Source organism: Lates calcarifer, linkage group LG2, assembly GCF_001640805.2.
Source record: "Lates calcarifer isolate ASB-BC8 linkage group LG2, TLL_Latcal_v3, whole genome shotgun sequence".
NCBI lineage: Eukaryota > Metazoa > Chordata > Actinopteri > Centropomidae > Lates > Lates calcarifer.
The window spans coordinates 25,422,633-25,448,046 of NC_066834.1; the positions used below are offsets into that span (position 1 = coordinate 25,422,633).

General features: G+C 42.0%; 1 protein-coding gene across 1 annotated transcript; it reads right to left on the bottom strand.

Annotated features, from left to right (window-relative positions):
- Positions 1-20: 20 nt before the first annotated feature.
- Positions 21-23,124, bottom strand: greb1 (growth regulating estrogen receptor binding 1). The gene is made up of 34 exons (XM_018666660.2): positions 22,998-23,124; positions 17,378-17,538; positions 17,083-17,190; positions 16,658-16,834; positions 16,334-16,516; positions 14,925-15,026; positions 14,567-14,704; positions 12,992-13,153; positions 12,686-12,808; positions 11,085-11,270; positions 10,666-10,802; positions 10,144-10,420; positions 9,902-10,030; positions 9,595-9,807; positions 9,052-9,249; positions 8,758-8,941; positions 8,424-8,607; positions 8,147-8,283; positions 7,679-8,030; positions 7,458-7,573; positions 7,049-7,254; positions 6,331-6,949; positions 6,033-6,189; positions 5,832-5,934; positions 5,449-5,604; positions 5,216-5,352; positions 4,960-5,121; positions 3,895-4,099; positions 3,586-3,748; positions 3,309-3,427; positions 2,756-2,988; positions 2,354-2,554; positions 2,077-2,215; positions 21-1,543 (listed from the first exon to the last, which is right to left on the bottom strand). The coding sequence occupies exons 2-34, from the start codon at positions 17,529-17,531 to the stop codon at positions 1,380-1,382; spliced, it is 6,024 nt and encodes a 2,007-aa protein (XP_018522176.1). The 5' UTR covers positions 17,532-17,538; positions 22,998-23,124; the 3' UTR covers positions 21-1,379.
- Between the last annotated feature and the right edge of the window lie 2,290 nt (positions 23,125-25,414).

Genomic DNA, 25,414 nt, shown 5'->3' on the forward strand with positions numbered 1-25,414 from the left:
TTTTTTATTTGATGCACACATAAACGTTATTTCTGCTGTTTTTTTAAGTGTCACATCGTAGCCTGTACACCGTTAACGTACAAGTCCAGAGTATTTTCACTACTCAAGTTTGGTTGGTTAAGTCCTGTTCAGCTCTGTGTTAGAAAGAGACATATAAACACACATACACAAAAAAATGTAAATGTCTGTACATTTATACAATTAAAAGCATACAAAACTGTACATTGTGAAATGCTGCCACTACACAGCGGATTTGTGTTTCTGCACAAGTACAAATAAATTCATCAAAACATTTATGGAGCATTAAGCGTAAAAAATGTTCTACATCCAAACAGAGAAACACCTCTACAATTATTTTTCTTGTACACACTTGACAACAAGTACTTTTTTTTTTTTACATAATACAAATCTGACAAAATATGTTCAATATGTTTCATATGTAAAACATACACGCAAAACAAACTTCTACAAAAATTGGCCTATAAAGATGTTTGTCGCCAAAAATCGGCTACCATTGCACACAAATGATTGTGTCTGACCTTTAAATAGTTTCTTGTGTTGTGTGCACCTGCAAGGAAGATATTGCAACAACTTCAAAATTCACAACAGCTGAATTTTAATACATATGAAGAAATACAAAAGCAGTACTTACAATTACTGAGTTTCTTCATAGGGTACAACAATGCAGTGATTTAAATTCCATTTTTGCCTCCAGTAGACTGTAAACCACGATACTGTCTGTATCCCTCAAGAAGCATACCAGGTGATTCCCCACACAACTATACAATCAGATAATGCGTATTTCTTATTTATGAAACACATTTCTTGTAACACATTAGCACTTAAGTGTTTTATGGAGCAGCACACAAACCACAGCAAATGTAAACAATAGCATTTTATTTACAGAATATCATGTGAAGTTTACCCAAAAGCCTCCTGAAAAATCCCTAATGCTTCCTGAACAATCTTTTGCTTACTCAAAGAATAAACATGTAACTGTTTCCCTTTCCTTCCTTGGCCACAGCACATTTTCATAGACCATGACTTTTACGATATATATGCATCTGTTTTCATGCTGGGTGTGTAGATTTGGACCTCACCTCCAAATCCTGTTTGTGTGTGTGTGTGTGTGCGTGCAGTGATAGGTAATAATGTTTCATATTCCCTCATCTTCCACGTTAGTCTACTAACCACTTTACATGTTAGTAGACCAAAATATTTGAGCATATCCTGCACTGTCCATTCAAAGTCAGATAGTACATTCTACAAAAAACACTGCACATTAAAATGCACAGTACATTTCTTCTCTTTGGCACTTAAAGTAATTTCAATCCTGACTGTGACTATCTGTGACCCACACTGTTTACACATGTTCCCGGTCATATATGCTTTCCAGTCAAGAAGAAGAGCGGTCGGTCCTCTTTGGCGTTGGCGGTCTGGAATTCGTCGCTGAGCCTGAACCTCCACTCCTCCTCCAACTCCAGCCTGCCCACCGTCTGCCTCAACGAGCTACGATCTGCACTGATGACACACAGAGTCGCACCTACAGGGAGGCAGACAGGAGGGAGAGGGACAGAGACTTTAACTATGATGTGGAAATCAAAATGACTTTAGGATGCAATCATAACTGTAAACAAATGTTACCAGAATTCCCTGTTCATTTCTTTGAATTAAGTAAATGCACTTTTCCTTGACCTTCTTGTCACAGTGAGGATGATCTTAATTCTTAAGCTCATTGATGCAAAGTAACTAAACAAATGTTGCTGTGTAAAATGTATACAGCTGCTGGTAGAGGTGCAAACCTCTTGGTCTTGGTGATGTCTTCTGAGCCAAAATGAGTCTGCAACAATTTTTTTCTACATTTTTTGACTTTATTAGAGATACAGACAGGATAGACAGGTGGGGTGTGACATGAAACAAAGGTCCCTGGCCAGAATTTAACCGATAATGTGTACTAATGCTACATATAGTACTGGCATACTGAATAATATCTAATATCTCATGTGCAATCATATTTCACACGTGACACATATAATGCATATGTTTTTATTGTCTGCATTTGATGTGCCTTTGTACCTTTGAGGAAGGTGAACTTCTTGAGGAACCCAGCAGTCACAAAGGAGTCAGCGAAACAGAGGAGAAGGCCGCTGAACAGCAGCCCTGTGGTACTGATATTGATGGAGTGAGGTCTGGAGCTCACAAAACACACCGTCACCTGCAGGAGGTGAGAAGAGTGCGACTTTTATGAAGTGTATGAGGTTCAAGAGGCTGTGATTCTGTGCGTCAGTCCATATCAAGGTGTCCACCTTTCCACATGCATATGTGTGTGAATGTGTGTGTGTGTGCTGTGTACCTCAGGTCCCAGGTTGAGGTAACAATCCACAGACAGTACAGGGTGTGTGTGGTTCTTGGTGCTGAGAGGAAACAGCTTCTGGCTGGTGTGTTGGAGGTATTTCTCCAGGAGGAGCTGAGCTGGTGTAGCCAAGAAAAGGTGCTTACTGTCTGGGGCGCAGATGTACTGCGAGGGCCCCACTGAGGTGGGAACATCTGTCATCTGGAGAAATGTCAAAGTTTTGCTTAATAACATGGGTATATATATCAATTACATAGATTGATATAAAAAGCTTGAGTTAAAATTTACCCCTGTATTGAGTCCTGTATAGCTGCTATGACTGTGTTATATGATGTTATGACATAGTAATTATTAAGCATGGCTCATTAACGTGTATTTGTGTTTTCATGCTTCAGCATCTACCTTGGTCTTGATAATAAACGTCCGGTATCCTCCTATGGCGATCTGCTTCTTCATGACGCTAAAGCTGTTAAACCTGCAGATGAGCAGTCCGGCGCTGTGCAGTCTCAGGGTGAAGTCCACGTCGTGACAGGTGAAGCGATTTTGGTCGTACTGTATGTTCTGACTCCGGTCCACATTGAGGAGGAGGAAGTCATGAAGGTGACCCCTGGAGAAGGGCTCCCTCTGTCTATTTCCTGTTGAAACAAATACAAATCAAGTTATTTCTCTCATAAGCCAGCAAGGTTTGTTTTACATTCATTTATGACAACATGAGATATAGCTTGGAGCCAAATACACTATTGCTGTAAATAAATCAAGGTAAACAACCACTGAGGAGATGAAGACACAACAATCTGTATCTGTAGCTGATCTACAGGCATCTACAACAAGTGCAATCTGTACCCAATACAGCAGCCTTGTAATAAGTGATACATTAGTGAAGCTCATGAGGTTAATTTGCATAGTATTTACAAAGATTAAAATTCTTGGATTTCTGACATTATGACCCCCTGACCTGTGAGTCCACGGCTGCTCCACTTCCTGATGCCACACAGCCCGTAGTGGGCCAGGTCTGGACATGCCTCCATGTGCTGTAAGACCTGCTTCAGTGACACAGCGTGCTCCGCTGGGCCACTAAGAACAACAACAAGCAAAGAGGAGTTAATAATAATACATTATTCATACATTACATTACAATAATAACATCTCACAAAGGGATTCTCACTTATAACACAAGCAACATCTATTTATTCCTTCATCATTATTAATAGAAATAGAGTGTTTGTATGTACTTGCGTGCGTCGAGGTCAACTGTGTTCCACATAACACAGGAGTCATCAGCCAGGATGATGAAGGGCCAGACGTCACCTGCCGGGCCCCCTCCCTCCAACCGACGACTGCGCTCCAGCTCCAAGTTGTGATATGAAAGTTCTTTAATCAGGAAGTGAGCAGCACCTGCAGAGGAACCATGATCTGTTATTCAAGTGGATGGCTATGAAATCAACGGTGCTTACTAAGACTTCATGATGTGTTAGTGAGATTACATGTCTGTACTGGGTATACTGTACTATACTGATTAATCAGTAACAGTAGTAACATACCTATTCCAGCTCCATTGAAGACGGTAGGCAGCACCAGCATGATGTGGTTGGGCCAGTACTTTTTATAGACGGCCATCTCATACTCTTTGACCACCAGAATATGTAGATGTGAGGCTCCATCCATGGCATGGTACAGGTTAAACAGACCGTGCTCGTGACGGCCAGTGGTCGGGGTGAAGATTGGACTCTTGATGCAGTCTGGACTCTGGAAAAATGAAAAACATCAAAATAACTTCAATAAACAGAATGTAAATGAAATCCAGGTGGTGCCATGACTTTGTCTTTGCTTGTAGGCTATAGTAGCAATTTCCAAAATAGGTCTGGGGACACGCCAAGGGTTTCTGAAGATATATGATTCAGCAAGGGAATACCAGAGGAAAATCAATATGACATATATGAAATTTTCTAGCTGGGGTGATTTCTTTTCAAACATTATCTTCTATTTAAATAAAAATAAATAGAAACCACTGGGCTACAGTAATTCATTTTTCACCACTAACAATTTGAGCCATAGTTTGGCCTATAGCACCACCCGGTGGAAGAACCAGCTTATTACACAGTACCTAACTATACAAATCCCTGCTTAAAGGCAATTATGGTATTTGTGTCTGTAAACAGGAGGGATTTAAGGAAACAAAGTTACATTCAAACAGGAAAATATTATCTCCTAATATAAATCTTTAGGATGATGCTACATTCTGAACTGAGCTTGACACTGATGCCTGAGTGCTTTGATTAACTTGGATGAAAGTATTCACTACGACAAAACTTGGCGATTGCAGCAGCAAAGGGGAAGATACAGTTCAACATGAGACTTCATGAGTTAAACACAGCTGTCATCAGTGTTGTGAGATAATCAGTAACTGAAACATTTTGGCACATTTACTGTCAACACTCCAAGACTCAGTTCCCTAACACATATTACTATTACCATCACTATTGGTTACTACAGGGAAATTTAAGCTTGCAGTACTGTTGGATTATTAGATATCTGCTTGAGCCTTTAAAACGGAAATGCTAATAGTAGATATTCAGTGGTTCAGGTTTCATTGATTAATAACCTACCCAATCAGACGTGAGAGGCAGCCGCATGCTCTCCAGCTGGCCTCCTGGTTGGCTGAAGCTGAAGTAGTGCTCTTTAGACTTTGGGATGATGAAGTAGAGTTGAATCTCTTCCCCAAGCAGCAGATGGGTGAACGTGAAGGCATGCAGCGTTGACTCATACATCTGAAGTATGATTAGAGAGGACTGTCACATTTACATTTCCAAAACAGTTTGAGTCTCCTCCGTTAGACTCTGTGTTTGCATGTGTTATGCTGACCTGGTATCTGGGGTTGAAGCCCAAGTACTGATGACACTGCTCACAGTGATGATAGGTGTTGTAGGCTGCATATTTAGACAGCTTGATCCTAGATGTCCGCCTGCGAAGGTACACATCCTCCTGACGCACAGGGTTTCCTTGGGAAGAGTAAAGGACAGATAAGGACTATAGCACAATATTAATATTAATAGTAATATTAACGTGTGTTACTGGGTTTCTCTGATTCTACTTACCTTCAGCACTGGGTCTATATCCAGGGCAATATACAGCACTGATATCATCGTATTTGGGGTCATGAATGGTGTAGTCAAAGGGCATTGTCCTCATAATGTCTGGGTTGGGCCAAGCTGCATTGGGTGGGTGATACTGCACCCCCTCCGCCTGGGCACCTACATGCACAACACATTTACAAGTGTATTACAGCACTGTGAATATTCAAGATTAGTATCTATTCTGGACACATCCTGACAAAATAAAGTACTGAAGAAAAGAAAAGGGTTGGGAAAACTGTAGAAAACATAGAAATTGAACTGGAGTACTGTGCTTAAAGAGTCTGGACGCCATAATTTGCATGACATAGGTGAGAAATGGTGGCTACTACTGCAAATACACTGACTGTAGTTGATGTCTTCTTCATCGTAGATATCCACCTCCATCAGCCTTATCAGCATCCGAGACAGAATACCCAGGAAGTGCAGGTACGCTCCTGTCTTACCCACCTGACCACAGAAACAACAGGAAAAAGAGGGAAAAGAATATAAAAATACAGTATAACACGAGCTTGAGTCTGAGTGAAAGAAATAAAGACAGAAAATACCTGTGGGGGTCCACTGAGCAGCAGCCTGCGAGGGTGGAAGTTGTCACTTCGTCCTTCAGTGCGATTGCTGCTGTCCATGTGGTAGGAGCGAGGGACCGTCCACTGGCGATAATACAGAGACTGCTCTGTACATGTCATCATCTTACTCAGTAAGGGCCTGCACGCAAAAGAAAATGTTTATAAATGCATTTCTCTTAGCTGGACTTTAAGTGTAAAATACGAAATGCCTTACTTAACAGACCATCAGCGTTAACAATCAAGGGTGTACCAGGGTGTAAAAAATAGGTGTCAGGTTTACCTGAAGCTGCTTGCCCACGCGACAGACATGTGTGGCAGGAATGACGTACATCGCGGCAGCCCGCTGCTGTCACTGGCTGTGATGATGTCATAGAGGGCATGAGGGAGGAGCACAGAGGGCGGGCGACTCACTCCCCGCGCCCAGGAGCAGTTCAGGTGAGGAGAGGAAGCTCGGGGGGACAAGGAGCCAGAGGAGGTGGATTTGGAGTGCTGGCGACGGGACTGCGCAGGGGGAAGCGCTTGAGTTTGAGGGTTGGGCGTTGGCGCCTGGGAGAGGGACTGCTGCTGCGGGGGAAGCGTTTGAGTGTAAGGTTGGGAATTGGTTTGAGATAATGGTGGATTTTGGGGTTGTGGCTGCAGCTGGGAGGTGGGTAGGGCCTGAGAATAACTTTGAATTTGAGGCTGGGTTTGGTGATGTGGTGTAGGTTGAGGATACGGAGGATAAGGCTGAGATGAGGTTTGGGACTGAAGTTGAGTCTGTGATTGTGAGGGAGACTGCATGGTGTCCATGGTCCCTTTCTGCACATTTGGAGAGGTGGTGCCTTGGGTGGAGAAGGGATCTAAAGCTCCACTGTCTGGGCATGACTGGAGCTGCTGACTGGATGACAGAGGGGAGTCCCCTGGAAATGGAAGGAGGAAACAATAACTCAGCCATCAAATCAGTTGAGATCTCCTTTCAAATCACATTTTTAAAACAGTTCATGAGGATCTCATCTCACCATTGTCCTGCCCCTCCTCCTCCTCATTGTCAGTGCTGCTGAGTTTTTCGGCATCGCTCTCCAGCAGGTCACTTCCTGGGCCGGGGTTGTGTGGGGGTCGTGACTCTGCCCTCACTAGATAAGCAGCCAGCCCCAGCTCTTGTTCGAGTGTTGTTCGCTGAAGGTAAGAGCAGCTTATCACCCGAAGGTCACAGTACTTCAGTGACCTGTGGAAAGATATAATTCACATGACATCTATTACAGCTCCTGTGGCTATAATAAGGGTAGAAGCTTGAAAATCCTTGATGTTGTTGTAAACCTGTTTCTGCCCATAACAGAGACTACAGCATAGGGAGGGTTGGGAACAATGGGTCAAGGTAGGTTTTAGGTCAAAAGTTAGGGAGGTAAGATCAGAGATCAGTTCGTGTACCTGGGCAGTGATTCTCCCAGGGGCTCCGCTCCCGACAGGATCAGGATGCAGGGAAGGGCCTCCAGCTCCAGATAGGTACGAGGAACCCAGTCAGAATCCTGGATCTTCAGCCATGTCTGCATGACACACAAAACATAGTTTTTTCAGTCAGTCAGCCTTTTATTTTGCTCCTTGTGATTTTATCTATCCATAAAATGATTTATCCTGAACTACTCCCCTACCTTGATCTGATCAATGAAGGTCTGTCCAATATTCAGAGCTTGGTTGGGATTTCCAAGTATGATTTCAAAACTCTCCTCCAGACCCAGCTGTCTCCTCACTCTGGACAGCCGTCGATGGGCCCACGCAGCCAGAGCCAAAGAGGGGATCCGCAGCAGGACCATGTGACCGTGGCGGGCAGGACACTGCTGGGCAGCAGTGAGCAGGGATTGTACAATCTCCAAGGTCTCCACAGAGGTGTGTTTGTGAAGGGTGTGGGAGCCGCCGATTCTGCCGGACGCAGCCATCAGAGCTACGCAGTAGTGCTGGATCAGGACTGTAGTACGGATGACTGCACTGTGCAACTTGGGGAACCTGGGAGAAATTTTAAGGGCTTTTTGAAGCATTTCTGTGTAAATGTGATCATAATTAAACCTGTTTGTGAAGTGTACTGTGTTTGCGTTGATTAAGCATACGTGTTTGTGAGCTACCTTTCTTCCAGGGCCGATGCCATGCTTTCAAAAGAGGAATCATAACGCATCAAAGGCAGGCTGCTTCCTGAACGAGTCGACTCTAAAAGCTCTGACACACCAAAGTACCTTGTCCTCTCATGATACAGGTCCACATCCTACAGACACAGACACACAATGATATAGGTAAGCACACATTCAAGTGATTTAAGAGCAAATTGTGTGAGGTATGTTCTACTAATGCACAGTATTTTACACTTGAAGCACAATGTGTATCACACACAGAGTTGAATCGTACATTACTGAATGTAGAGGGCCAGTGGATCTCGTTGTAGGGGCTGATGCGGGTGTACTGTGTCTGAAGAGCGAAGGGGAAGGAGGTGACGTGGAGGATTAGGATATTTGGAGCATCTCTGACCTGCCGGGAGTTTAAAAGCTGGTCCACCAGACCCAAACCACTCTCTGGGCTGCTGTAGGATGCACTTAAGATGGAAAGAGACAGAGACACAGAGACTGGTGAGTAAACACAGTTGATTGCTTTGCTGATGCTCTTGTTGGACCGGGTTGCTATGCTGGAACAACAACAAAAAGGGAACACATTAATCATCCATATTTTTGTCTTTTTCCTTTACCTGCTAATGTCCCAGTGGGCGTGGTCATGGACCAGAATGTAGAGTGTGTAGGAGTTGCTGTGAGCTTCCTGAATGAGGCTGTCAATTCGTGCCTGAGCGCCCTGGTCCATCTTGACCACATAACGCTCAGCGTCTTGTTGAGACACACACTCCTGGTCTAAACTCCCAAGCTCCTGAAGGACACCTGAGATACACAGACAAAGAGAGAGAGGCACAGGTCAACATCGTGCTACAGGCAAACATGCACTGACTTTTTGAAATACAAGGGGTATTCATAAATACTATGTGACTAACCGGAGCTCCAGAGGTGGAGCACAGTCTGTTGAAATGTGACCTCGGAGGGTGGGACCAAGATGAGGAAGCTGACCCTGTCAAAGGAGCCGAGGTCCAGGTTCTGTGTGCTGGAGTCCGCTATAGCACAAACATGGGACAGCAGCTTTCTAGCCACTGCCAGCTGGATGGGACGAACTTCACGCCATTCTACGGAGTACTCTACACGCACATATAAACACAAATTCATTCATGTCAAATTTTTTTTTTTTGTAAACATTATGATTGTCCTGGTTTCAACTGTGCATGTTTGCTGGCAAAGGGAGGGATGGTAATGCATGCAGATGTAATCTCAGGTTGCATGTTCAATAGTAAATCAAGTTGATCCCAGAAAGGAAATGTGAGGCTCGGAACTATGAAATAGTATGAATTACAGCTGTGGGAAAACCTGATGAAGCCTGTACATGACATCTGCCTGAGGAGAACATTTAAACATTGTGTCCATGCACGTAAGGCCTAGGAATGCATTCCATATACAGTATACACTTCAACCTGCGTCTGTCTTACCTGAACAGGTGTCCTTGGGACTTGAAGCTCTCCCTTTAGGACTGGGTGAGTCTTTTGAACACTGTATGAGTGAATCTTTTGGACTGTGTGTGTCTTTTGGACTGTGTGTATTTTTAAGGCTTCTGTCTTCAGTTGATTCCTGACTGCTAGATAGAGGGGATGGCTCGTTGCTGTCCACAGTGGCACTGTCCAGGAGGGAATCCATATCACCATCTGAGAAACAGAAAGACACACAGCATGTTGGTGAAATATGACTAAAACACACTAATAGCGGTGACGGTGACTAATACTGGACGGTGAGTAGCACCTTGTCCCAGTAAATTGCAGAAGTGGATGAGTTCCTGGGCAACACCAGTAGAGAGCTGGTGGTTGATTTCTTTCAGGCCCTCACTGGGAGAGTACATATTCTCTGCCAAGGCACGACACTGATGTTTGCCTGCAACAAACACAAAAATACACAGCATTAAAATCTGCTATATTCTTCCTATATTCTTTTTTCTTTCTTTAACTCTCAAGATTTTACAGCATTCATACATGAAAAAAAATCACCTGTGACTACCACACAGGACTGTGTTTCCTGTCCCTGTGCAGTGACAATAATGACCACATAGTTGGTGTTTTCAAGCCGTCCTTCCATCAACCTGCTGAAAGTTTGCTGGAGGCCTTGGGCCAAAGATTTGATCTGCTCCCCTAACACCACCACGCCCTCTCCACAGGACGACGCAGCCAGCTGGGCGAGCCAGGGAAGCTGGCTGGGGGTCAGGGGTTGTTGGCTCTGGGGAGGTAAACAGAGGTGCTGGGGGAGCCCAGGCAGGGTGGAGGGGGTCTGGAGACAGGGTAAAAAAAAGATGAGCAATTTGTTAATTAATTTAACTTTACTAACTTTACTGTCAGTGTTTGCTTTCTGTGGAGCTATAAGGCAAGAGTTGGAAAATGGTCACATATAAATCTGGATCTTAAAGTCCCCTAAATGCCTAATAGTTGTTAATGTATTTGCTTATTGTAATTTTTTCTTTCTTTTCAAAAACTCAATGTTTGACAGTAGTACACCTCTCAGGTGCCCTGTCTCACCTCTATGCCATAGTGCCTCCCTTGAGTGGCTGGTGTTTGAGGCTGCTGATACTGTCTGATCTCACTGAGGTGAGACTCCCTCCATGACCTCATGAATATCTGCTCCAAATCCTCAATCAGTGGCACTTGGTCAGGGCCTTGGAAATACAGGTGGGAGACCAAGAAACAGTTAATTATTAATATTATCATTCAAAAGACCATTCAGTAGTGTAATGAACTGACTACACTGACTGGACGACAATAAGTGAGTCAAATATAAGACAAAGTTTTGACAAAATAACAATTTAAGATGAAAAACACCTTCACTTATCCATAAGGTAACTCACATTTTCATTCATTGATTCACTGATTTATTAACTGTCTGCCTCATAGTGGCACTGCAAGTACAGCCTTTATTCTGAAGTGTTTTTTAAACTGACCTAGCTGAACAAGGTAGTAAACCGTGAGAAGAATCTGCATCTCTGTGGACAGTGGCTGAATGGGTGACGGTCCATAGTGCTGGTAGACTCTGGGGAGCGTCTGGGAGCTCAGGTAACAACTCTGCAGCAGAGAACTGACGAGCACTTCACTGACATTGCCAGTCATTTGAGGGAGTGGGCCATGACCTGTGTCAATGAGAAGTAGACAGAAAAAACAGATGAACATATGGTGGTGGCTGGACACAGAGTTGGTTGTAGCTCAGGTGGTAGATGTGGCCATAAGGCTATTTATTCAGGCTTTAGCCCAAATTGTTCCAAATGTTTATGCAAGGTAAAAATGTAAGTTCCTTTGTACCAAAGCACATGCTAAATCAATGTCATATAAAATCCTGACTGACGGTTGGATGGAAAAATTAACTTTATGAAAACATGTACTGACATATAATTATAATAGATGGAGATGTCAGTGCAATCAAGCAGAAAGTAAAAAAAAAGAAAAAAGAAAAAACACAATGCAAACATGTTTGTCGAAGTCATTGAGGGTATCACTTGCTGTTTTTGTTATAAGTGAGGTTTCATATACACTACTCACAATAAGTTAGGGATATTGTGAGAGACTCAGTGGATGTCATACATACACTTCAGAGATTTTTGGGATAGGGAGGCAATTGTATTGGGGTGATAGACACACCTCATTTTGTGTTTTCCACGTAATGGTCTCACTGTATACAGTGTGCCTTACATATTGGAGCACTCATGTAAATAACAATATCCCTAACTTATTGTGAGTACTGTATGTTATCTTATTCTATGCTAGATTTGATTCTGCTGTTCACAGATGTACTGTGTTTGTTTCAGTAACTGTACAAAAGTCTAAACCCAAACAGAGACCAGTTGTTGTACAGGATCAAGTGGTGGGAAAATGCAGCTCTCTCTATTCCCAAGAGAGACAGGGACAATAGTAAGGATGGGGATTTGGTGATGGGAGAAACAAAGAGCAGTCAAAGAGGAGGAAATGACAAGATGGGTGGTTGGTGAGGAGCTGCTAGGTGGCAAATAAGAACCAAAAACAGAAGGGGAAAAAGGAAGAAAGTACACACACTAGATATAGGAAGTGGTTATGCCCTAGAGGATGGAGACGGAAGGTGGATGAGTTGACAGGTGACACAAAGGGGTGAAAAGGGTGGAAGGGAGGGGATGGGGGGAGGGCAGAGAGGCTGAGAAACAGCCTTGGGTTTTGGCTGACCTCTAACCTTTAAGGAGATGTGAGCTAAAATTGCCATCTGGTGGGTGGTTACTGAAAACCTCACCTGTTCACCTGTGTGAGAAAGTCCAGTACTAACAGCTGGGTGGAAAATGACCATCACACACACACACACACACACACACACACACACACACACACACACAAACAGCTAGTCAAAAATGACTGATTAGTTAGTCAACTCTGTCACAGGTACATCATGTGCAAGTTAACAGCAGCCTTTCAGAGCACGTACTGCACTGTAGTTGTGACAGTGTGGTCCTTTGTGCTTGTCTGATGAAAAGCAGAAAAAGTGCACGTTATCATTCTAAATCACTAATGTAATTGATCATCTAACCTTTGAAGATGACAGGCTGCAGTCTGCAGGTGTGTAGCAGCTGATCAGGCACAGTTACAGACAGCCCTGGGGGAGAAAGTGGGGTCGAGGCCCCCTGTGATGAACTCAGCTGGGCTGCAGTCTCTGGATTCAACAGGTAAGGGAGCGCAGAAATACATTTACATTTAAAAACACACACAAACACCTCAGGCAGCACACAACTATCTTGTTGAAAAATTTTGCATTAAATAAATACTTGCTACCACCTCACTCTCTCATACGTTCCTCCCTTTATCATTAACCACATATATCTTCTCCTATTTTTACCTGATCTGGCTCCATTTGTTACAGCAGAGGGCACAGATAAAGTTGGTAAGGCAGATGAAGATGGTGGTGTCTTCACAGTGTTCTCTGGCACACTGTTGGCAGATGACTCGGGTGACCAGCCCTTGTGCCTCTTTTTTGGAGGTCCAGCATTTGCATGTGGCCCTGGAGTATAAAAAAAACAAGATTCCAAAATGTATTAGCTTTAAAATGTCTAATGTTTTCAATGTGGCAACTGATCTTGCATTTTGTACATTATAATCTAAATTTAAAATCACTGAAATACATTTCAAGAATATTATTATTATATTTCTGTTTCATTTTTATTTTTTGATCTTTTTTTTAGGTAAGGCAGCTCGTTGCTCCAACAGTGTGCTATGGCTAGGAATTAATTCTTGGCTAGCACAAGAGTCACTTTTCTAATTCTAATAACCCACAAATCAACAGAACACACAATAAATTGTGTTTTACAATGATACAGTCATGGAAAACAGCTGTATTTCAGTCATACATTAATCTGTCTCTTCCTCTTCCTCTCAACTTTCTGTTGAAATGCAGTAACAGAGAGACACATAAAAGGCCCACTTGTTAAAAGAGCCATGAAAAAAAAACAACATTGACAGGAAGGAAGCTTTTCATTCAGTGAGAAACCAGGAAAAAAGACTGAGACATTGAGGGAATTTTACAACCCTGGTTTATAGAGGTGACAGGCTGAGGGAGATGGAGGGAGAAAGACAGACAGAAGAGAAAAGAGAGAGGGAGATGTTTAGTGCCCCAAGTGTTGGCAAATGAAAGAAGTGAAAACAAAGGACAACCCCCAACATACAATGCAGCTGGCTGGCTCCTGTATAGCAGGGGTGTTATAACACACACACACACACACACACACACACACACACACACACACACACACACAGAGTTTGGGCTGCTTGTGGTAGGAGCTCTCCCTTTCGGGGAGGAGGGGGGGGGGGCTTAATGTCAGCAGATACAAACTGACCATGTTTATATATCACACAAGAAGAATGAGAAACCAGACTGAAGTGGAATACTGGATAATCGTGCAACATATGAGCTACAATTAAATCAAAAATTAAAACCAGATCCTGATCAAAACCATATTGTTGAAGAGTGCTGGTATATTTTACAGAGGATATTTATTATATTGGAATTTAACACTGAGGAACCTTTTTTGATACTTAAAATTGTCTTACTCACAGTATATAGTTTATGGAAAACATGTCTTATGTCCTTGTGTATAAGAAGTAATAATGAGAAATATCTCTCACTAGTGAAATATTGCTGGTCTAAGTTTTATGTGACAATAAGGGAAAACCCATACTGTTTCTGTTGGATTTAAAACTAGTTATATTGTGGGTGTAGTTTAAACCCTGCGAATGATGAGTTCAACTGCCATGTCAACACCTTCACAAGGTTTCCTTACTCACATTTAAGATGGAATTAGAATTAAGCAAGACTAAACTGACAAAAAATCTTGTCAAATTAATTGTCATGTAAATACATATTTCTTGATGTTAAATGGATTATAGAGCTATAATCACCAGAGTGCACATATAATACCTGTAACCAAGGGTCTCCCGGGCCCTGATTGATTTAAAGGTGGCTGGGTGATGGAGGGAACAGCATGGTTGCCATTTGTCAGTGAGTGGGGAACATCAGCTATTTGTGGCAGGCCAACAGGGTCCACGTGTGATCCTGCTGTTTGCAGAGGTAGACAAAACTGACATTAATAACATCAATGACTGTTACTATTATGAATATCACAATGTGTCCATAGTCTTTGTGCTGCTGGTAAACTTGATGCTGTAGTGTGGTTGAAATCATAAAAAGACTTCTTTGTGCATGAGAACGAGTATCAGCTTGGTATTCCTGGGTTTGATATTCAAGTGTGTCTACACTGCTGTGTGTTTTCTGTTACCTGTGTAGGTGCCAGGTGTGTGAGATGCCAGGTTTGGTGGCTGTTCATCAGAAGTCACGTGTCCTTCGGAGAGGCTGGACCCCATCTGTCTCATCCTGCCATCTGAAACACACACAGACACAATATAATAACCTATTTGTTGTGCATGTGTGTGTGTGTGTCTGACTGTGTATATGTGAGAGCTCTGAAGCAATAACAGAAGCCATTCAAAGCAGCAACTAATTACTAACTGGTTAACTTTGAGGGGTGAAGCCTGGAACCCAGTCAGATTTAGAGGATGATTTGACGTGAAAAGACATGTTCAGCAAAGATAACCTGATAACTCACTAAACTGCTTCTTGAAACAGACTCCAGGGCTGGACTCAACAATCCTACACAATCCTATACCTCCAATAAGGAAATCAGAAGCAGCTGAGAAACTAAGTAAAGAGAATGACTGGTATGGATGGAAGATTGACTCCATGCGAATAGATGGACCCGATAGATGACTGGTTTTAGACTCTTCACTCTCTCTCTTCCAAGCAACAGGAGTAAAGAAGAAGAAAAGAAAAAGAAAGAGTGATGAAAGGATACAATATCTACAGGGTTAGTGTCCGTTAACACAAGTGGTGTCCTTTCACAACATTTTACTTAGATAGGTTTACCTCCAGGCTGTGACCTCTGCATACACTCTGGAGTCTCACCTTTCACCTGTCCTTAAGCCTTTTCTACCTATCCATCTGGTCTGACCTGTACGCTCAAAGTTTCTGGATCAATACAAGGAGAATTCTCTATGTTAATGTTCACTTGGTGAAAACACAACCTTTGACCTCTCACTCGAACCCATTATATATGATGTGTGCCTTTATTTCATTTTAATAATATACTCTTTAGCAAGTTACACAAGTTTCTTTCCAACTGTGGCAACAATGCAGTGAAGGCAGTGTATGGTTAACATCTGATTCTTCCCAGCATGCATGCATGTATGAGGCCTCTCCTTTCAGCTAATTAACTAATTCATATAGTCATCGGAAGGTGGCAATGTTTTTCATTGTGTTCCTGCCAACAGAAAATACAACCTTTAAAACACGTATTTTTCTGCATTACACTAGAATGCTATTTATTATTCTCCCCTCCACTGCTATCAGTGTCATCAGTTCAGCAATCATCAGCTACATTTGTAAACAAGTCCTAATACACCCACTGATAACATATAATAGTGGATTTTTCCTGACCCTACCATGTTTCCACATGTTCTTCAGCTGTAATGAGTAAGCAGCATGTTTCTCGTTTGCTTCCATTGCCACAACCTTCTTGACTGTTATTGATTGTGTATGTTTTTAGTACAGTATGTTGCATTCAAGCAAAGATTCAAAACAAACTACATTTAGAATCACTTGCCAAATATAACACATGTATCCGTGTCTTACCGTGTCCCCTCCAGCAGATGAGAGCTCCCTTGACCAGCACGCCCTGGTTGTTTCGGTACAGATGGTACTTCAAGTGCTTCTGTTTCTTGGGCTGCGTGCTGAGCTTCAGGTTAATGTGGTTGGAGAACTCCGTGAAGTAACGAAAGCCTTTTTCTCCACAGCCCATACAGTTCCCTGAGAAGCCTGGAGGGAGCACGCACACAGAAAATATCTGATTACGAGAAAGTGTGTTTTAGGTGTTCCCACACAGAACTGACGGGATACGTTTTTTTCATTTTTCAGTGAACAGCAATAATATCTTCCTGTGTATGTCTGCCGCCTCACCCAGCAGTGCGTTGCGACCCCGTTCGTCTGGCAGGAAGCGGCGGTCCACGGCGCACACCAGCAGCGTTTCAGGGAGGGAGGGAGACTTTATCCCAACCAACATGAAACCAGGGGGCACATCCAAGGGATCTGAAGCCAGTGAGGACAGACGCAGGTCCCTGCCCGCCTGACAGAAGCCTTTGGGGAAAAATAAATTATAAAATGAAAGATAAAGTATGCAGACAGCTGACCTGAAAACTTCTCTGCTGCTCAGTCAAAATTAATCCTTTAACCTTTGTCTGTCACTGAGATATCTTACAAACTGAGCGACTAAAAATCCAGTAGTATGGGCAACCAATCACACTCATCATATTGCCCTTCCTCCCTTAAATGTACAGCACACGCATGAAGGAGGTGAACCCTGGTTATACAGTATGTATACAAACCATCTGTGGTGCAGCATCCCTCAGGTGGGGGCTTCATCTGATAGGGTAATGGGGGGCTGTTAGACTCTGAGCCATCTTCATCATCCTCATCATCATTCTCAGTGCGCCCTATTGGGGGCAAACACAAAAAACATGCATTTTTAATGGCAAACAAGTGTTACAAGCAGAGCAAGATTTAGCAGAGTGTAAATGAAAAGCAAAAGTGTTAAGACAGAATTCAGACAAAGTGTGCAAATGACTACACCGTTTTTCTGGTGTAAAACCGTTTCACTGCCTGAGCATCCAGGCAACCCACCATCGTGTGCCAACGGCTGCTCTGTCTCGAGGTACAGCTGTGAGAAGACAGGTCGAGGAACTACAGTGTTTGACCTCAGTGATGCCTCAATGGAGTTATGGAGGACCTCCTCGAAGCGTGTGGTCCGCAGCTGGCCCGCATAGGAATTCCCCATTGGTGTCCTGCAAAAAAACAGCAACCTCGTGTGGGACACTCCAAAAGATAGGTGCAAGCTGACTGTTCTTTGTGTTTGTTTGCATTAACCATTTACCAAACCTCCAGTGTGTTGCCCCAGTTTAACTTTAACTGAACTGAAAGTCATGCTTTGCTGCTTTTAAACACTGTAAGTACAGTTGTAAGTACAATTGTACAAGACTTTCAACTACATTAAATTAACGTAGGGTCAGTTTCTATATTAGAAAGAAACATGAAAAATAAAATCTGACCCAGTAATACCTCAAATACTCTACCTTGGAGGAAGGGGTAGTAGTAGAAAAGAACACTGACACAGTAAAAAAAAGATTTTGTATGTGATAAAAGATAAAAATAAAAGACAAAATACAATGATATGCTGTTCACATTTAAAATAGTATTAGTACTAATTAATAGTAGCACACATACGCTCCACATTATGGACACACACAACAGACAGAAATAGTAAAATCCAGATACACATCTATTCACACAGAAGCACACACAAGCCCACACACACATAAACAGTGGTTACTAGTGGATGGCATCTGTCCAGACAGCATGCCATAAAATCTGCTTTACTGACAGAGTCAGGGCACCCTGACCTAGACTCTCTACTCCCTCTCTGTTTTTCTACTTTCTCTTTTTCGCTCTCTTAGTTGAAGTGCACAGAGTGCTGTTGCCATCTGCATTTTCAAAATCATAATCACTGCTTGTAAAAATAAGACATTGGATGAATGTATAAGACGTGTTGTACAGAAAACAGGTCGGTGAAGAAGAAAATAACAAGGTTGGATTGTTAACACAGACTTAATCCCCCCTCTCTAAACCTTTGACCATGTCCATATGCTGGTCACCACACACACACACACACACAAGAAACTACACAACTGACTGACAAACCTTGTAGCATGAGACTCATTGTTAAGTCAGGTCAGCTTAATGAGAGGACTTGCCTGACAGATTACAGACTTAAAGCTGTTTGTGTCATACACTACAGGTTAGAGGGACTGCAGCTTCCTGCCAGAATGACGATTTTTCTGTTTGAGAACCACAAGTAAGAAACAACATTTAATTCAAAGGCTAAGTCAACGAAATTATCAATTATGCTGTCAAAGTACAGTACCTAAGGCATGTAAATTAATGAAAAACAAAGCTGTTTCCACAATAATGCATTAAATTACAAAGACAGTGCATATGTAAAAAGCAAGACCATTTATATTTGTTGTTTAATTCTAAATTCAAATTTAAAAAAAATCTCATCAGGCCAAGGAAATAGGAGCCTAACATCTGCAAAAAGGCCTTGTACATGGCTCTACATTTCCAAAGTTGTGCTTTACCCAGGTTATGTTCCATAACCCACTGTAATTAAAGTAAGACGATATAAATACAGTATGTAGGAAGGTCACCTCAGCTGACCTCTAGGGTGAACCAGGAAGTAGGTGTACAGTGTAAACAAAAACTATAAAAATAAAAATACTGGAGTTAATGACAGCTTCTGATAGCAGGCAAATAATAAATCTGTCTATCTCGGCTTACATATTTTTTTTTTGGTCAGACAATGAAATTCTGCATTTAGGGCCCCTAAATATAAAGTAACAGTTTTGTAAGTTCCAGCACAGCTTCAGCTACAGATGCAACCAACAAACACTGGTCAAGATTTTCTCTTGGCATTTGCACATTAGAAATATTTTAAGCACAGACACTCTCTCTCTGTCTTTCTCTCACACTCACTCACTCACTCACACACACACACACACACACACACACACACACACACACACACACACACACACACACACACGCTCTCTCTCTCTCTCTCTCACACACACACACACCTTGCCAGCCACCTTCTCCCTCCACGCATTCATATGCAAAGAAGCAGAGCAGACTTTTAATGCTTTGCACCACTTTGTAGAGTGACTGAGTGTGGAAGACAAAAAGCCCTGTCATAACACAGCCAGCACTGACAGGAAGTAATCACACCTTCAACCAAAGAGCAGACTGATCTTTTTACAACCAGAGAAAGAGGAGACAGGGAGGGAAACATGGAGGAGATGAAAGCAGAGAGGTGTATTCCACCTTTTATTGAATCCTGACCAAATCCTTAATCCTGAGCTCTGTTGTATGGTGTATGGGAGAACAGCTATTCTGCCAAATTGAAATTTGGTTGTTGTGTAGAATTTTCTGCAGGTACTTAAATAGGATGCAGGTAACAATGTCTGTCTACTAAAATATCAACCAATGTATTCTAAGGAGGGACGAACACAAAGGAAACCCCTGCTGTGATTTTCACTGTTCAGTCAAAATGTCCATCTCTATCTCTAATCTCTAGCTGCACATGTGCTCCTGCAGTGTTAGGCTATACATATCCTGACTTTATTTTTTAAGGAATATCTGTTCCCAGGAAAACCCACAAGACCTGTGGCACACAAAAGAAGACATGGAGCACAGATGACAGAACTAAGCAGTAAGCAAAAACTTTTAAGGATGCTTTATTGATCTTTTTCTCCTCCCATTCCCCCCCTCCTTCCTCTCTCCCTGACGTGGAAGTGGGAGATCCTTTCATCCCTCCCCCCACCCCCCTCTTCTTCTCTTTTCTGTCTCTCTTTCACCCTGGGGAGAGAGACACTATTGTGGTGTTTTATGACCCCTTGGATCACCCTCCCACCACCACCACCCTCAAATGCACAACCTCACACATACAAACCTGTGGTTAGGATCCTTTTAACCTCTGAGCCCCAGTCCACAGATTATGCCACTAAACCATAGTTTCTTTTTTTAGGATGCCACTGATTCACTGTTAAATCAATGTAGCTGATTTACAAAAACAACTGACATCTATTATTTTTAACCCTCTATGAATCAGTGGACGTGTTAAATTAAAATGACTTGTTAGCTTCTTATTGAATGCTACATATATCCAGCACATGTACTGGGTCATGTGCCACCACACTTCCTATCAGTCCCATGAATTATGTCCTGCCCAGCTCCTTGCTAATATATGCAAACCCACATATAAGCTCTCTGCTTTGAGGGCATGGATCTATAAATTTGAGGGACCTCTCACGACCACAAGGTCAAAGGTGAGCACAGATAACAATGTTTAAGTAAGACTTTGATGTGGCCTATACTTCTAATACACACACACACACACACACACACGCATATGTACCCACACACACGCTCTCCCATGGGCTCTAGCTCAGTGGACACAAAGGGCTTGTCTTGAGGGGTGAAAGGTCACCCTGGGAGAGGTCAGATAAGAACCCCAGGCTCTTTCTCTGTTGGCCAGGCCCACATACCAGTCGTACACACACACAAATGCAGCATCCTTGCTATTCTTTCTTTCTGTTCAGTCTGACAAGCAGGGTCCCCAACCTCCACTCTGTCACCTCCAATAGCATATTACACACACATACACATGAAGACATGAACAGTTAAGTGAGTGCATGCATACAAATATGAGCAACAGACACACTAATACCAGAGACTGTTTCTGAGTGGTAATGTAATGTTTGTGTGTGTGTGGGTGTTTGTACATGCTGCATGTGTGTGAGAGAGAGACGGAAAGAAAGAGAGGGGGAGAGATAAAGCAGAGGAATGTCGAGCAGTGTCAGCTGGTCAGTGCAGCATCTCTTTCAGCAGAATGAAAAGAGAAAAACTTCAAACCTTGCAGATGCTCTGTGAGCGCTGACCCACAGACCAACACATATGCAAAGGGATGTCAGCTGTACACACATACACATGAACACACACACAAGTAGACCTCCTCAGATGCGCTCATCACTGAGCAGTGACCCACAGCAAATGCTCTCATTCACAGTTTGCTCAACAGACACCAGGTCGATGGCCAGCCAGCCAACTGGCCAACTGCTCAGGCTACCCCTCAGACAGCCATTCAACTCCTATACATGCACACATTCATCCACACGTTGAGCTGAGACTCTCAGCTAACCAGTCAACTCTGCCAAAACTATTTCCAGTCACCAACACTGTCCAACTAATTATTTACAAACAATACATTTTGCCTATATGCATACTTGCCATCTTTACAATGTTTGTTTGTTTGTCCAGCACATTATAACACCACATGGAAAATATTGTCAGCTGTGCACCACAGTGAAACATTACAAGCAAACATACTGCATATCTTCTGTAAGACACTGACAGTGTGTCTAAATACTGTACAGTGGACTATCTGCTCTGAGTTAGTGTAAAGAAATAGCTGGAAGGCACAACAAAGCTCCAACTCCCTGAATATTGAACGTCTGCTTGGCCTGCTGCTTCCCTATCTTGCTCCACGTCCTTGAGCAGTTTTTTCTTCTGCTTTTCTATCTTGCATAACTCTCCCGGGAAACTTGTGTTGTCTACAGGCATGCAAATCTGGCTTAAACCGTACCTCAGTAGGGGCTTTAAAAAATTTTAGCTGCAGGAGACATCACTACCTTAAGCTGGATCACAAGCTGAACAATCCCCATCATCAGCGTTTATGTGATTTAAAATGTATTGAGCTTAAGATTTGCCACAGGACATGGGAAATATTCCCACATACAACTCTGCATCAAATGTTAACGGCAGGAATCAACACAGAAACAGAGGGACATGCACATACTGTGCATCCACAGACAAACTGCTGCAACTCTACATTTCCCACTGTAATTTTTTGACACAAACCCTGATTTATTTTGCAACCATAAACACTGGGGGCCAATGCAATATGTTTACAAAACGATATTATAAGACCTGTTATAAAAATGTATTAACAAATATTTTATAGATAATTTCCAAGACACCAATTAATCTGCTGAGCAGACTCTGGTTCATTATGCAGAGCCATGCTCTTACTGACAGCATGCTAGAAGTGAACAAAATATAATATTAAACTGTAAACCTTTTTGGTGGCAGCTAAAATTGCATGACCAAAATAAACGTCTGGAACAAATATCACCAATCAATTAAAACTGCATTCAGAATATGAGTTCAGGCCTGTTAGATGTTTATATGACAACATAAGAGCCAGGGCACAGCATGAGATGAAGGAATCATCTATTGTTACTGGAAAAGTTGCACATAGGTGCACCCTCGCATGTTACCCGTTTACAACAAGTTAACAAGGGTTTGACAAAATGTTCAGCATTTCTTCAAATAAAACTGGTTTACATGATTCCCAAACTTCATATTACATGGAAAACTTACCTTTTAAAACGTAATGACTATGATAAACACTACCAAAGCGTAAAAAACGAGTAGCCTATAGGTTTCCCCGAAAAAAAAGCGGGTTTAAAACCCTTTCACTGTTCGCAATGTTTATTTCCTAACTGCATCAGCAACAACTGAGCAGTCTGTTTTTCATCATCATGAAGCCAGAGAAGGTAATGTGCTCTACCTGCAGGAAATATCACCGTAAAACCAAAAACACGAAAACAACTGCCGCAGAGGACCTTACCTCTACAATCCAGGCGGCAGAAGCCCGGTAACTATTCTTCGTGTAAACCCTGCAAGTTGATCCGAGGTGCTGTCACCATGTCTCCGACGCGAGACTTGCGGAGAGTACTGGGTGCCGCGCGTGTCATCACCTCTGATCCTCCGCGAAGGAAAGGTCCCTCCCCCCTCTTTCTCTACAATAATGGTACGGTCCGAGCGGTGGACGTCTCCGTCTTTACCATTTACTGCGATTCCCCTCAGTTATCTACACAGAAGTAATGTCATGTCATATCTTTGTTGTATACTTATGATCAAAAGACCAAGCGACAATACAACGCTGGAAAAAAATGTCACTGACAACCATCAACGTTACATCAGATATTTATGCTAACTGAACAACACGTCCAAAAAACAAACAAACAAAAGGATTAGAATACTGTTTTTTTTTTGTTGTTTGTTTGTTTTGTTTTTGTTTTTTGTCGCGTTCTCCCCTTTTCCTGGGCTGGACAGACATGACCAGCAGATTTGACGATCGAGCTGAAAAGGACTAGAACTGCGATTATTTAATTACTCGATTAGTCAACAGAAACTGGAGTGGCAACAATTGCTGTCTCCAGCTTCTCCAAGTATTTTATCATTTTCTTTGTCAAATATGCCACGTGCCTGAGTTTTGGTTGAAAGGTCGATTGGATTGTGGGAAATGATTGTTAGCATTGTTGCTTCTTTTTTTGTTTTAAACAAAACAATCAATCAATAGAGAAAATCATTGGCAGATTAAATGTCATGCCGATCATGAAAACAATCTTTAGTTGCAGCTTTATAAAGGAACTAAACAAAGTCATCGAAATGAATTCCAGTATATTTCTATACATGTCCTCTGTACTTTGTTACATTAAAAGTTTTTACACGCCTGTGTGTTAGGTGTGAGTCAGACGTCCAGCCGTGTGTCAGAGCAGAAACTGTCTAAAATGATATAGACTTTAATCCCAGTCACAGTAGATATAAGGCACAACTAATTTAGAGCAGGTCAGACAGCGTATTGACTTTTTAAAATGACAAATGAGTGATATATTAGTGTATAGGAATGTGAAGTGAGCACATGAGAAGCTAATTAGTACATAGTTAGTACATACAAAGTACATACTTAAGTAGCTGCTTGAAGACTTTTTTTTAATGTTTCCTATGCCAAGGAATGTAGACTTCAAATTTTATTTTCATTTGAAAATAAAATTAACCATATATATTTCAAAGCAGTTTTTTTTTAAATTTAGCTCAATTTTCTTAAAATGGAAGGCATATTTTTTAGATATATAAAATGGAAATTACAATAAATGAAGTCAATTTTATTTACATCCAAAATAATAAAAAATGTTTACAGTCTCTACAAGAGAAATGATAATACCTCAGATAAACAAAACTCCACATAACAAAAAAACATAATGAACGATTTTCTCTGTAAAAGTAACAAAACTTCAAATGTGTGCAAATGCAAACGTGAACCCCTTTACTGTATGATTCAGTTCAGTCAAGTGAATTAAAGATATTTAAATATTCAAGTGAATTAAAATATTTAATATAAATATAAATTTGACACCCAACATCGCACCACTCATCCACCCAGAGGTACATTTATAGACGTCTGTCGCCCTCTACTGGACTAAAAGTGGACTTACAGTCTACAAGATGAGAGGGAACACTAATTATTACAGTAATCTCAGAATAAAATATCTTTTCACCCTCACATATTGTTTGAGAGTAATTAAACTATTTAATTATAACTTTTTTCAGAAGTAGTTTTTTTAGTTAGATTTTGTGATTTCAGATATCTTTTACCATACAACCAGAAATGGTGATAATGGAATGTTATTTCAAACCAATTGTCTAGTAACATGGACTAGTTTTTCTTGATTATTTAGTAGTTATCCTCTGGCATATGTGATGACCACCACATTTAATCCCTGCCCAAATGCAAATCTAATTCTACAAGGAGGAAAGAAAGAAGTCTGTCCACCATACCACCCTCTCTCACCCTCCTCTTTGTTTCCACCAACTTGAGCAAAATTATGAATATGTACCTCACACACCCAGCAGAGAGAACCCACCTACACACCAGCGCAAATGTTCATTTCTCACTCAGCACCACCCCTCTCTCCCCCCAGACAATCTGTCATGCTGATGGGACAACAGAGACCCTCCAGCCCCCCCCGGTGTTAAATGTCTCTGTGGCCACAACAGACCAACAGACAGACAGGTGAGTATGTAAGGGGCATTACAGCACTAATACTGAAGTTTTTCATGTCACATTGACAGAAACGCATATATGATAAACTCCTCTCTTTACATCACTGTACACTGTAGTGTGTTTAGAACATGGCAGATGGTAATGCTTTAAATTCCAGTTGCCACATTTTCCAAATTGTGTGTCTACATATACACATC

Excerpts from the sequence above, each read along its gene's own strand:
- greb1 (XM_018666660.2), bottom strand. The coding sequence starts at position 17,531 with ATGGGGAATTCCTATGCGGGCCAGCTGCGGACCACACGCTTCGAGGAG. Across the intron at positions 8,031-8,146 it reads GCATCGGCCCTGGAAGAAAG|GTTCCCCAAGTTGCACAGTG; the intron begins GTAGCTCACAAA and ends AATTTCTCCCAG. Across the intron at positions 3,428-3,585 it reads GTTGACCTCGACGCACGCAA|TGGCCCAGCGGAGCACGCTG; the intron begins GTACATACAAAC and ends TGTTGTTCTTAG.